The sequence below is a fragment of the Bubalus kerabau genome, chromosome 16 (assembly GCF_029407905.1).
Source record: "Bubalus kerabau isolate K-KA32 ecotype Philippines breed swamp buffalo chromosome 16, PCC_UOA_SB_1v2, whole genome shotgun sequence".
NCBI classification, from domain to species: Eukaryota; Metazoa; Chordata; class Mammalia; order Artiodactyla; family Bovidae; genus Bubalus; species Bubalus kerabau.
This window is the reverse complement of record NC_073639.1, coordinates 57,541,040-57,554,904: the sequence shown is the minus strand read 5'-3', so window position 1 is coordinate 57,554,904 and position 13,865 is coordinate 57,541,040. Positions and strand designations below refer to the sequence as shown.

Genomic DNA, 13,865 nt, shown 5'->3' with positions numbered 1-13,865 from the left:
CTGTGCAGTGGGTGCCTTTGAGACCAGCCTCCAATAGAAATACTGGAGTTTGAGGCTCAGGCACGCTTCCCTGGTAGACACTTCATCTCTTGCTGGAGGATGTAAGGGCATCCAGTGAGACCCCACTGGGAGAAGACCCTTAGTAGCTGGCCCCTGGTTTCCTCTGGACCTCACCCATACTCCTGCTTCCTGGACTGAGTTTGCATCTTTTGTTGTAATATGCCTTTTTATTTTTTAAAAATACTTATTTATTTGGCTGCGGCAGGTCTTAGTTGAGGCACACAGAATCTTCCATCTTCACTGTGGCATGCAGGATCTTTAGTTGCAGCATTTAAACATTCAGTTGTGGCCTGTGGGATCTAGTTCCCTGACCAGGGATGGAACCTGGGCCCCCTGCATTAGGAGTGTGGAGTCCTAGCCACTGGACCACCAGGGAAGTCCCTGTAATATGTCTTAGTCATAAGCATGACTGTACAGTGGGTCCTGTGATTCCTCCTAGTACATAATCAGACTTGGAGGTGGTATTGGGACCCCTCCCTGACTAGGTAGGATTTGACCTATGGACCCTGACTCACTGAAAGATGGTGGAAACATTGTTTGGGGAAAGGAAGGATGGAGTGGCAAGGAATGTCCTTCCTAAGATGTGCATATGAGTTTCCTAGCTGTGTAAGCACTGGCTATCTTCTTCTTCATGAGCATGACCTAGGTGGCCTTTGGCCCTGAGCTCCTTTTTGAAGACCTGGCTGAGCACTCAGAACCTGCCCAGGGGCCTTGGGGTGGCCTGCATGGCCTCCTGGAATAGTTGACCAGCCTTTAAAGCCTGGGTGGCTGTGGAGTTACCTGTGGTGTGAGACAGTAGCTTATGCTATGCTATGCTATGCTAAGTTGCTTCAGTCGTGTCCGACTCTGTGTGACCCCATAGACGGCAGCTCACCAGGCTCCCCCGTCCCTGGGATTCTCCAGGCAAGAATACTGGAGTGGGTTGCCATTTCCTTCTCCAATGCATGAAAGAGAAAAGTGAAAGTGAAGTCGCTCAGTCGTCTCTGACTCTTAGCGACCCCATGGACTGCAGCCTACCAGGCTCCTCTGTCCATGGATTTTCCAGGCAAGAGTACTGGAGTGGGGTGCCATTGCCTTCTCCGAGACAGTAGCTTACCTGCAGGCAAATCTGTTATGAGAGGTAAAAATTACTTCTGGGATTCAACAGAATAGATGGAGTCCCAGGAGAGTTGACTAGCTGCATCCCTGTGGTCTGTCAAGACTGCAATGGCTTGAAATGAGGTGGGGAAGCCCAATGTGCCTTTATTTACTTATTTATTTAAAAAATAAAAATTTGGGGGTCTTACTGTGCTGCCTGCAAGATCTTAGTTCCCTCACCAGGGATCAAACTCAGGTCTCCTGCAGAGGAAGGGCAGATTCTTAACCACTGGATCCCCAGGGAAGTCCTGATGTCTTTGGTGTTTTGTTCTCTCCTCTAGATGGGAGGGAAAATAGGTCAAACATTCCCAAAAGTGAGCTTTAGGTGGCCCCCAAATGTTGAAAGTTTGCATTATTGTTTCCACTAAGTGGAAAGAAAATGTTAAATCTTTTCTCAGAATGGAGAAAAGCTTTAGATAAACCAGAGGTGGGAAAAGGGCAGGGGAGACGCTCTAGCTGTTGCTGCCATAACCTCCCTCTCCCCTCCCCACTGTAAGGGTTGAATTTGCTGCTAAGAGCTTAAATAAATTTGCAATGAAAATAAAGGGGGAGGAATTTTTTTTTTAGGTGCACCCTCAGTTTATGTATTTTAAAATTTTTATTATTTATTTATTTTTGGCTGTGCTGCGTCTTTGTTGCTGTGAGGGGGCCTTCTCTAGTTGTGGCGCGCGGCTTCTCACTGTGGTGGCTTTTCTTGCTTTGGAGCGTGAGCTCTAGGTGAACGAGCTTCAGTAGTTGCAGCACGTGGGCTCAGTAGTTGTGACATAAGGGCCCTTTTGCCCTGAGCCATGTGGGATCTTCCCGGACGAGGGATCAAACCCGTGTCCCCTGCATTGGCAGGCACAGTTTTAACCACTGGACCACCAGGGAAGACTAGGGAGAGGAATTTTTTAAAAAATTATTTATTTGACTGCACCAGGTCTTATTTGCAGCACTCAAAATCTTCAGTCTTTATTGCAGCATGCAGGATCTTTAGTTGTGGCAATACACAGTCTATGCACTGGACCACCAGGGAAGTGCCAAACGGGGAGGAATTTTTTAAGGGCCTTTTTTGTGTGTGTGTATTTTATAGCTATTACATATGGATCCAACCAGTCCATTCTGAAGGAGATCAGCCCTGGGATTTCTTTGGAAGGAATGATGCTGAAGCTGAAACTCCAGTACTTTGGCCACCTCATGCGAAGAGTTGACTCATTGGAAAAGACTCTGATGCTGGGAGGGATTGGGGGCAGGAGGAGAAGGGGATGACAGAGGATGAGATGGCTGGATGACATCACTGACTCTATGGACGTGAGTCTGAGTGAACTCTAGGAGTTGGTGATGGACAGGGAGGCCTGGCGTGCTGCGATTCATGGGGTCGCAAAGAGTCGGACACGACTGAGCGACTGATCTGATCTGATATGATTAAAGCTGATATAAAGTGTTATATGATTGTAATTTCATAAATAGGAGAGGGATGGTCACAATTAGGGAGAGCTGCAAGGAAAAAAACCATCACTGGGACACAACTTTCTTGCATTTCACCATATGGGCAGCTTGGAATTTGAGTTCTTTGAGTATCGAAAACAGAACAGTTCATACTATGAGTCCTTGCCTATTGGCTCCTTCTGGGAAAAAAAAAAAAGACAATGTGGGACTTTTCTGGTGATCCAGTGGCTAAGACTCTGAGCACTCAATGCAGGGAGCCTGGGTTTGATTTCTGGTCAGGAAGCTAGATCACACGTGCTGCAAATAAGACCCAGTGCATCCAAATAAATAAATATATATTTTTAATGGACACAATGTGAAAAAGAGGCAGTCTCTAAATGAAGATGCACTTTTGAGGTTTGGAAACACAGTCTTTGGTTGCTAATGAGCTCCTGTGAAATCATATGCCTGATCTTTAGACATAATGTGCCATGACTTGCATATCTTTGGGGGAGTCGGCTTGTATTCTAAGACCAACGTGACAAAAGGGTGTGGGAAAGCCTTGGCTGTCTTTTGAACTTGGAATGTGGCTGTCTTGCTTGGCTGCAGCAGAAAAGATGCTGATACCCCCCCTTCCTACCTCCAACTTTATTGAGGAATAATTGACAAATTACTGATAGGAGAAACTCATCGGGTCTAACTAAACCAGACAATGTGATTTATGCAGATCACCTGCATGCTTCTGAGAGTCTGGAATTTTGGCACATCATACCATGCAGAGGTTTCACAAGACATCCAAAGACGTCCGTGGCAAAAAAAGGGAGGGAAAAAAAGGCATAAGATCTCGTGCTCTAGATAATATCCACATGAATCCCTACCCTCATTTATAAGGCTGTTCACTTATCTTAGTTCATCTACCATGGTGGAAAATATTGTAAACAACCTAAATGTCCTTGTATTGGTTAAATACAAGGAAACATTAAGTAACTATAAAAACAGATCAAGATTTGAATCAGTTCTAATGAGGTGGATGAAACTGGAGCCTATTATACAGAGTGAAGTAAGCCAGAAAGAAAAACACCAATACAGTATACTAACGCATATATATGGAATTTAGAAAGATGGTAACAATAACCCTGTGTACGAGACAGCAAAAGAGACACTGATGTATAGAACAGTCTTATGGACTCTGTGAGAGAGGGAGAGGGTGGGAAGATTTGGGAGAATGGCATTGAAACATGTAAAATATCATGTATGAAACGAGTTGCCAGTCCAGGTTCGATGCACGATACTGGATGCTTGGGGCTGGTGCAATGGGACGAACCAGAGGGATGGAATGGGGAGGGAGGAGGGAGGAGGGTGCAGGATGGGGAACACATGTATACCTGTGGCGGATTCATTTTGATATTTGGCAAAACTAATACAATTATGTAAAGTTTAAAAATAAAATAAAACAAAACAAAACAAAACAAAAACAGATCAAGAGGGATTTCTCTGGCAATCCGGTGGTTAAGATTCCATGCTTCCACTGCAAGGGATACAGATTTGATCTCTGGTCAGGGAACTAAGATCCCACATGCTGGCAGTTCCCACAGTGCAAAACATACCAATGACTGTCAGCTATTGAATGGACTTTATTAATTTATTTTTTCAAGTTTAATTGGAGTACAGTTGACTTACAATGTTGTGTTAGTTTCAGGTGTACAGCAACATTAATCCATTCTGAATTGGATAAAGAGAACCTGTATTTAAGTAAAGAGAACCAGTTCAACAATTTCCATTTGGAATCTTCTTTTGGGATCACCCCAGGCTATTGTGACCAAAAAGTTTATTTCCTTCTCTTCAGGTCTAACTGCCATTCTGATTCTGCCGCAAATAATATTTGCATGATTTATACTATTTTAGGAGTTGTAAATATGGCTTTTTGAGAATCGTAGTTCTTGAAATGTAATTTCTGAAGAATGACATTCACCCTTTTCAGCATATAGTTCTGTGAGTTTTGAAAACATATATAGTCACGTAACTATAACCACAATCAAGATCTAAAACAATTTCATTACTCAAAAACAGACCCACCAACCCATTCACCACTGTACACCTTTGTAGTTAAACCCTCCCCCACCCAGTCACTGACAGCCAGGGATCTATTTTCTGTTATGTGGACAGATTGTGGGTTTTGCCTTTTCCAGCATTTTGTATAAATGAATCAGACAGTAAGCAGCCTTGTGAGTCTGGCTTCTTGCATTCAACATAATGCATTTGAGAGTCTTCCATGTTGGTGCCTCTACGTGGATTGTGTGTCTTTTTGTTGCCAAGCAGAGTTTCATAGAACTGGTCTCCCAGAGTTTTGCTGTTGTTGTTTTTGTTTTTTGTTTTGGCCCTGTTTCATTGTGATTTTGATTTGCGTTTCCCTAGTGGCTAATGATGTTGACATTTTTATGTGTTTATTGTTAATTTCATACATTCTTTGAAGAAATATCTCATATCCTTTTCCTACTTTTTCATTGTATTATTTGTCTTTTTATTACTGAGTTGTTGTTGTTCAGTTGCTCACTTGTGTCTGACTCTTTGCAACCCCATGGGCTGCAGCACGCCAGGCTTCCCTGTCCTTCACCGTTTCCCAGAGCTACTCTAACTCATGTCCATTCAGTCAGTGATGCCATCTGACCATCTCATCCTCTGTCACTTAGTTGTAATGGTTCCTTATGTGGTCCCTTATCAGGAATCAAGTCCCTTATCAAATATATGATTTACAAATATCATAAATTTACAAATATCATTTTTCCCACTCTGTGGGTTGTGTTTTCACTTGATGGAATGACAGGCAGCACAGATTGTTTAAAATTTGATGACGTCTGACTTACTATTTTTTTCTTTGGTCACCTGTGCTTTTGGTATTGTATGTAAGAAGGGGAGCTGATTTTTTAACTTAAAATATCTTCAGCTGAAAGAGTGTGATCTGTCTCAAGTTGTCACCTTTGGAGGCAGAGCACTTTTTCAAAATAATAATAAAATAGCAGCAACAACAAAACTTAGATTTTCTGGTCATTTTGTTTTATAAGCCAAATACTGTGCTAAACACACTAGATGCTGTGACCTTTCTTTTTTCTTTTTTTAAATTAATTTTTATTGGAGTGTAGTTGCTTTTATGCCCTTTAATTATGAAATCCTCTAACAACCCTAGGAGGTAGGTGCTGTCATCCCCATTTTACAGATTGGAAAATGGAGGTTTAGAGAGGTATCCAAGGAACACAGCTAAAAAGTGACAGAACTGAGAATTGAGCCCAAGCCTGACTCTGTCAGGCTTCCCTGGTAGATCAGCGGTAAATAATCCGCCTGCAATGCAGGAGACTCAGGTTCAATACCTGGGTCAGGGAAATTTCCTGGAGAAGGAAATGGCAACCCATTCCAGTATTCTTGCCTGAAAAGTCCCATGGGCAGAGGAACCTGGTGAGCTACATGAGGTCGTATGAGTCAGACATGATTTAGCGGCTAAACTGCCACAACCACCTGACTCTCGCCAAAGTCTGTATGCTAGCCACGTCCTGCCATGCTGTCATTGCTTTTGGAAAATGCTTTGGAAATGACCCCTGAGCCTGTTTTCAAGCAGCAGGAGGAAACCAGCCTCCTGGACCCTGGAGAAGCTTCCTCTTCCTTTGGCCTGTGGCTAAGTGGGAAGGGCTGGCTTGGCAGGGGTGAAGGAGGGGAAAAGAGAGGGAAGGTAGGAGCGCTGCAAGTCTGCAGGGGGCCTTCGTGGACAGGCTAGAGAGGAGCAAAGCCTTTGTGTTGGCAGAGGTGGGGGCTCCTGCTGAGCAACCTTGGGCAAACCACTTCATCTCTCTGAGCCTCATCTGTAAAATGGGAATTATAGTAGCACCTCCCTCATAGGGTTGTTATGAGAATCATCTGAGCTAATGCACGTAAAGCGCTTTGCTTGATGCCTGGCATGACTCAATTAATGCCTACTGATATAGATAATTAATAGTTACCAATTATGCTTATAAGGAATGTGTGTGCTTAGTCGCTCAGTCATGTCCGACCCTTTGTAACCCCATGGACTGTAGCCCGCCAGGCTCCTCTGTAGTGGGGTTTCTCAGGCAAGAATACTGGAGTGGGGTGCCATGTCCTTCTCCAGGGGATCTTCCCGACCCAGGGGTGGAACCTGCGTCTCTTGTGTCTCCTGTGTTGGCAGGTGGATTCTTTACCACTAGCTCTACCTCAGAAGCCTATGAGGAATGTGGGAGGATTGCAAATGTCAGATTAGGGGGTTTGGGCTTTATCTTTGAGGCAATGGGGGAGCTTTTGAAGGTTTTGTAGCAGAGTTGCAACATCGTCAAGACTTCAAAGGCTTCACTGCTCAAGGTCAACGTGGGGAAAAGCTGTGGATAACTGCTGTGCTTGAACTGGAGTGGCCTATTTATGATTCTTTATTGTATCTGGGGGCTTCCCTGGTGGCTCAGTGGTAAAGATTCTGCCTGCCAATGAAGGAGATGCAAGAGACCTGGGTTTGATTCCCTGTTTGGGAAGATCTCCTGGAGAAAGAAATGGCAACCCACTCCAATATTCTTGCCTGGGAAATCCCACAGACAGAGGAGGCTGGTGGGCTATGGTCCATGGGGGTCATGAAAGAGTTGGACATGACTTCGTGACTAAACAACATTATATCTGGGGAATGTAAATAAACTAAAAAGACTTTAGTTTCATTTGAAAATTGGACTGCCAAAACAGTCAAACAGTCCTGTATTCTGTTTTCTGGGATCTACAACTGTAGGCCTCCAAACAGAATTAAATGAGGATTCAGGGGCAAAAGCCTGTGGATAGAACCACCCCATCCCCTGCCAGGCTCCACAGACTCCCCAACAAGGGCTGAAATAACGGTTGGGAAACAGAGGGCATGTGGGCTGGCCAGTGTGCCCAGCTATTATCAGGGCTGGTGCAGCTGGGACGGGCCAGCTGGGTGGGGCTGGTCTGTATCTCTTGGGGCACAGAGCCCACATGCTTGAACTTTAGCACCATGCATCAGCGATGGCCTGGAAGGTCCAGAGAGTTCCGAGTGGGGACTTCTCTCCAGTTGCGGTGCACGGGCTTCCGATTGTGGTGGCTTCTCTTGTTGCAGGACATGGTCTTCAGTAGTAGTTCCAGCAGATGGGCTCAGTAGCTGTGGCTCATGTGTTTAGTTGCTACGAGGCTTGTGGAATCTTCCCAGACTAGGGATGGAACCCAGGTCCTCTGTACTGGCAGGTGGATTTTTATCCACTCCAGGGAAGTCCTTGAGACTTCTGTGACCTTGGGCCACTTCCAGCTCCTCCCTGAGTCTCAGTGTCCCAAACCATGGGTGCCCAGGATCTGAGGTGCCCAGGACAGAAGACTGTCCTCTGTGCTCGGCTTTGGAGCGTTGAGTGCTGTCCTGGATTTTGTTGGTTTGGCCTGTCCAGCATCCATTCCTCCTCTAGCCACAGCATCTCACTCTTCCTTTGAGGAACCATCCCTTCTCCCTTTCTGCCCATGTGGTTTGGGAACATGTGGGGGGCTTCCCAGGTGGTGCTAGTGGTAAAGAACCTGCCTGCCAATGCAGGAGACGTAAGAGACACAGGTTCAATCCCTGGGTGGGGAAGATCCCTTTGGAGGAGGGCATGGCAATCCATGCCAGTATTCTGGCCTGGAGAATCCCATGGACAGAGGAGCCTGGCGGGCTACAGTCTACATAGGGTGGTGAAGAGTTGGAAACAACTGAAGCAACTGAGCACGCATGAGCCAGGACTGGCCAATGAGAATCTCTGTGATTGGTTCAGGTTTGGGTGCCTGACCAGAGCCGGCTAGTGTGGGTTTGCCCTGGGACTTTTGCTTGAGAAAGAGACTCTCTCTGGGGTCTGACTTTGCTGAGCCAATGGAACACTACTGCGGTGCCCATGTCTGACTCCATGGAGGGAAAACGTGCCTGTGTGTGGAGCTGGCACAGAGAAAGCTCTGATGAGAGAAGGAGACAGATTCCTGATATCTGAGTGACCTAAGTTAAGAATTTTTCCTCCTTTGCTTAAGCTCCTTTGAGTTGGGTTTCTGACATTTACAACCACTAATCCTGACACAAAGAGAATAATAGCAACAACAATAACTGTCTATGAGCACTTATTCAATATCAAGCACCAAAGTTGGTTGGCAGCCTTCGGTTCAGCAACTGGCATTGATATTGATTAGCTTTGCTGTCACTGGAGTTCCCTGGTGGTTTGGTAGTTAAAAATCCAACTGCCAAATGCAGAGGTCCGATCCCTGGTCCAAGAAGATCCCACATGTCACGGGGCATCTAAGTCCGTGTTCCATAACTACTGAGCCTGCACTCTAGAACCCATGCTCCCCAACAAGAGAAGCCACCACAATGAGAAGCCTGCACCCCACAACTAGAAAGTAGCCCTCGTTCACTGGCAACTAGAGAAAGCCCACGCACAGCAACAAAGACCCAGCACAGCCAAAAAAAAAAAAAAAAAAATTGTAGATGTAGATTTGCTGGCACAAAATGATAAAGTCAACAGACTTATGGCAGTTTTGATTATTATTTTAGAATTCTCTATGGATGATGTACCTCTGTGGTGGGCATGGAAGGTCCTTTCAAGGAAGGACTTGGGGGGATGGGGGAAATAGCTAGCTGTCAGCTCCTATGGGATCTCCTGCCATTGCACAGACTTTGCCCCAGGCTGCCTCTGCCCAGAGCAGCCTCCATGTGGTAGCTGAACACGGCAGGAGTAAAGGTGGCCATTTCAGCCCAGTGGGGGACAGCTCTGACCAGCAAGTCTGTCTCCAGAGTCCCAGTTTGGGACAGATCAAGTCCTCTTGGGCCTCCACCACTGACTTCTCCTTCTCCCCAGTCTGGCTTCTCCGCGTTCATTTCACTGGTGTGAATCCTTAAAAACATCTTGTACCCCAAGCTCTGTCTCAGTCTCTGCTTCTGAAGAACCTATTCTGTGACCAGTTTTACTACCTGCACCTGGAGTGGGCAGGACTCCTTGCCTCTCCCCACTGGGTGTGCCGCTCCCAAGCACTGGGCCTGTTTATCCTCTCAGCTCACTGTTCTCCCATTTTACAGATGAGGAAACGGAGACTCAGAGAGTTGAAGACTTGCCTAAGTGATCAGTTGTCCGCTGTGATTAGAAAATGCTGAATCAGAAGGTGGAGCCAGGTCACCTTTATATCACTATGTTTGCTACTGTCAAAACCAAACCAAACCCTTTATTTCAAGGTGTCAAGAAGTTTAGCAACCATTGGAGGAACATGTATGTGAAGGCTGTGATCCGAACTTAATCATTTTTAAAGTCAAAAGCAGATTCTGGCCAGCATTTTCTTTAAAGAGTTAGGTGATACATATTTCAGGCTTTGAGGGCTATATGGCCTCTGCTGAAACTATTCAACTCTGCAATTGTTATCTCAAAAGCAGCCAGAGGCAGTATGTAAATGAATTGGCATCATAGTATGCCAATAAAACTTTATTTACAAAAACTATTTGCAAAAACAGGCAATGAGCAGAAAGAGACAAGCATCCATATTTGGACTGAGAGTTAATATAGTTTGCTTGCTCCAGCCCTAGACAATCAATAAAACAATTAAGCTTTAGTTTGTAGCAGGGTTGAATTCTGTGAAAAAAGGACTCCTTATGGCCAGTTACGAACTGCTAACAGAAGGTAGTTTGAACTTGGAGTTGAGAATCATATGTGCAGTAATACATCACACAGAAAAATAGACAGAAGTCTAGGTAGTACTAAAATGTAATAAAATCGGGAATTCCCTGGTGGTTCAGTGGTTAAGGCTTTGTGATGTTACTGTTGAGGGCCCTGGTTCAGTCCCTGGTTGGGCAACTAAAATCCCATAAGCTGTGTGGCAAGAAAAAAAAGATGGAAATGTAGTAAAATAAGTAATTAGGAAGTGATGAGATTTGAACATTTTTTACCTTTGTTTTCATGAGAGTTTAGTTGTAAGTGTGTATTAAACTTTTTTCTGCTTTTTAATGTAATTTTTAATGTACATAATTTAATTTTAAGTAATCTGGTATCTTAAAAAAAAGTCTCCCAAACTTCCTGAAGACTTCACAATGGGCTCTCCTGAGCCAGTAGGAACTGCTGTGCGAGATGTAGGAAGCAGGAGGCCCCCATGGCCAGGGAAAGGGCAGAGGCCATCAGTGGCCCTGGAGGAGGAGAAGCTGTTATAACATCAAGGCCCAGGGCACATCAAAGAGGTTTTCTATTTCCTCTCTGGGCAAACAACTATGATGTCAGTCGCTCCATTATTTGCATAAACTGAGGGTGAAGGTACTCAAGATCAGCCAGTGATCCCTTCCAGACTGAACCCGTGACCCCATTATCCAGAGTCCCTAAACTTTTGAACATTTGCCGTCCTTCAGTTCGGAAAGCTGACTTTCATTCTTCACAAGGATAACCGAAGAGTTAGCTTTGGCCTTTGATTTGCTGTGTTGCCTTCAGTTTATTGCTTAACCTCTCTGAACCGACTTTCTCTATATCTGAATATCAGGGAGAGCTGTGGTGAGTCTCTGGTACCTACAGGGATAGGAGTCACTATGTGTCCAATGCTTGGCATTTAATATAACAGCCTTATGAGGTAGGTATTATTGTTATACCCATTTTACAGTTAAGGAAACTGAGGCTTAGAGAAGCTAAGTGGTTCATACTAGAAAGTGGTAGAGCTGGGATTCATTCTGTCTACTCCAAGTCCAAATTTCTCATTTATTTTTTTCTGGTGTGTCTCCCTGCATCTGGAGATCTCCAAGATTTTTACAGTGATAGGAGTCTGAGAAATCATTAGTTCTGAAACTTGAAACCCAAATGCCCTAGAAGCCAGGAGAGTGACAGAGAAGAGAGAAGAGCCAGGTAGGATTGTGGAGTCATAGGCTCATGCCTTGGCAACAAGGACAATGATTATTCAGCTCCAGCCATTTATTCCTGGCTGGAATGTGGGCCCAGTTTCACCAGATTTTGTTCAAGAGCAGCTGAAAATGTGAATTTTTATGTAAAATCCATTGATTTAAAAATTGTTTTGTTTTTGGGAACTCCCTGGCAGTCCAGTGGTTAGGACTCCATGCTTTCACTGCCGAGGGCCTGGGTTCAATCCCTGATCTGGGAACTAAGATCCCATAAGCCTTGCAGTACAGCCAAAAAACAAAAACGAAAAAACCAAAACACCTTGGAGTTCAGCCTGTTGGTTTACAGATGCAGGAACTGAGGGTAATTGACTTCTGGTTCCCAGTAGGCCAGGGCAAATGGAAAATATGGAAGATTTGCAGAGTCCTGGAGGCTGGCAGTATGATTGTGACCAGCCAGGTATTGTAGGTAGCTCTTAGGTCTTTATCTCAATTCCATCTCTCCTGGCCTCCTTCTGAAATGAAAATGAGAAAGACATGGATGTCTGGAAGAGGCAGACAATTTAAGTTCCCCTAGATCTTGGCAGCTTTGTAAAGCAAAGGCTCTCTTGTTTGCCTATGGCCACCGCAGGTAAGCTTAACCTGTAGAACAATCGGAATGGGGAAGGAGCAGATTATTCTTCCTGTTGGTTCCCTTAGAATCCTTGATTCAACACTGACTTGGACTTCCCTGCCAGTCCAGTGGTTAAGGCTCCAAGCTTCCAATAAAGGGGTGCGGGTTTGATCCCTGGTCAGGAAACTAAGATCCCACGTACTGTGTGGTGCGGGTGGCCCCCAAGTCCCCCCTCAAACAAAACCCCCCAAATGAACAAAAACCCCGCTTACTTAGTCAAACAACTGAGCCTAAGCCTCAGTCCACATCCTCTGAGTCCTAAGTAGGTGGAACACACAGGTAAACATGCATTAAGGATAGCAGATGGAAACGCACTAAACAGTCCAGCTCTGAGGTAGGTCAGAGAATAATTTTCAGGAGAGGTGATATTTGAGCTGGATGGATCTTGAAGGAGAAGCTGAAACCAGCCTGGCCTGAGACGATGTCTTAGAGAAGGAATCTGCAGGTGCTAAGACCCAGTGCTAAGAGAGACTGAGCAATAAATAAATGGGCCAGAAACTGCTATCAATTTAGGGTGGCTGGAAATAACTTTGTCTCTGTGTGTTGGAGGTGGGCTAGGGGTCAAAAGGCAAGCAGGGATCAGAAGGGTCTTGAAAGATAAGAGAAGGTGCTGGAAAGCCATTAAAAGCTTTTAAGCATCAGAGTGACAGTGTTGTTCTTTGGGTTGGTTATTCTGCTGCTGTGTAGAGAATGGATGAAAGGGACAGCGAGAAGCTGAGACAAATTCAGAGCCCTCAGAAATCTGGGGTGATGGCATGAGAGCAGAGGTGGAGGTGATGGAATGGCTTTGAGAGCTATGGAGGCAGTAGAAGGGACAGGATCTACGTCCTTATAATAATAACATTGACAATAACAACATAATATAGGGACTTAAACAATAGCTCTGGTTTCTGACTGTAAAGGCGAGAATCTTTTCCCCTCCCTTTTTTTGGGAAAAATTTCAAACCTCAGAAAAGTTTCAAGATAGTTTCCATGAACACCCAATATCCCCTCACCGAGATTTACCTACTGTCACATTTTGTCCCTCTTTTTCTCCGTGTCTCTGTTTTTATACATACGGAGATGTATACATACATGTTTGTATGTATAGCTTTTTTTCCTGAACCACTTGCAGATTTGTTTCAGAAACCATGATACTGCACCTCTAAACACTTCAGCATTCATCTCTTTTGAATAAGATTTTTCTAACACATTCACAATACCATTAACTTCCTGAGGAAATTTAATATCCATATACTGTAATGGAGAAGGAAATGGCAACCCACTCCAGTGTTTTGCCCGGGACATCTCATAGACAGAGGAGCCTGGTGGGTGACATACAGTCCATGGGGTTGCAAAGAGTCAGACATGACTGAGCACACACACACACACACACCTTAATATAAAGTCCATATTCAAATTTCACCGATTGTCCCAGAAATGTCTTCTAAAGCTGCTGTGTTTTTAATTTTATTTTTAAAAATTCAAAGATTATATGTTGCAGTTATTGTGTTTCTTTTGTCTTTTCCTTTGATTCCTTTCTTTTTTTTTTTTTCTTGCATCAGTGTTAGAAATGTTTATTTAAAAGTGGTAATTGAGGTGAGAGTTCCCTGGTGGATGAGGGGTTTAGGATTTGGCACTTTCATTGCCGTCTGGTGCACAAAAAAGAAAAATGGTGATTAGGTAATTGAACAAAATGTAGGAGGCCTAATGTAATTGGTTCTAGTTTTTTCTATGTAGAGATTATTT

At 44.5% G+C, this 13,865-nt stretch overlaps 1 protein-coding gene across 1 annotated transcript in view; it reads right to left on the bottom strand.

Annotated features, from left to right (window-relative positions):
• Positions 1-9,511, bottom strand: part of HPD (4-hydroxyphenylpyruvate dioxygenase) — a 29,155-nt gene extending 19,644 nt beyond the window's left edge. The window contains exon 1 of the mRNA XM_055549954.1: positions 9,383-9,511. Coding sequence (XP_055405929.1) covers positions 9,383-9,511 — 129 coding nt within the window. The remainder of the gene's footprint in view (positions 1-9,382) is intronic.
• Positions 9,512-13,865: the final 4,354 nt, after the last annotated feature.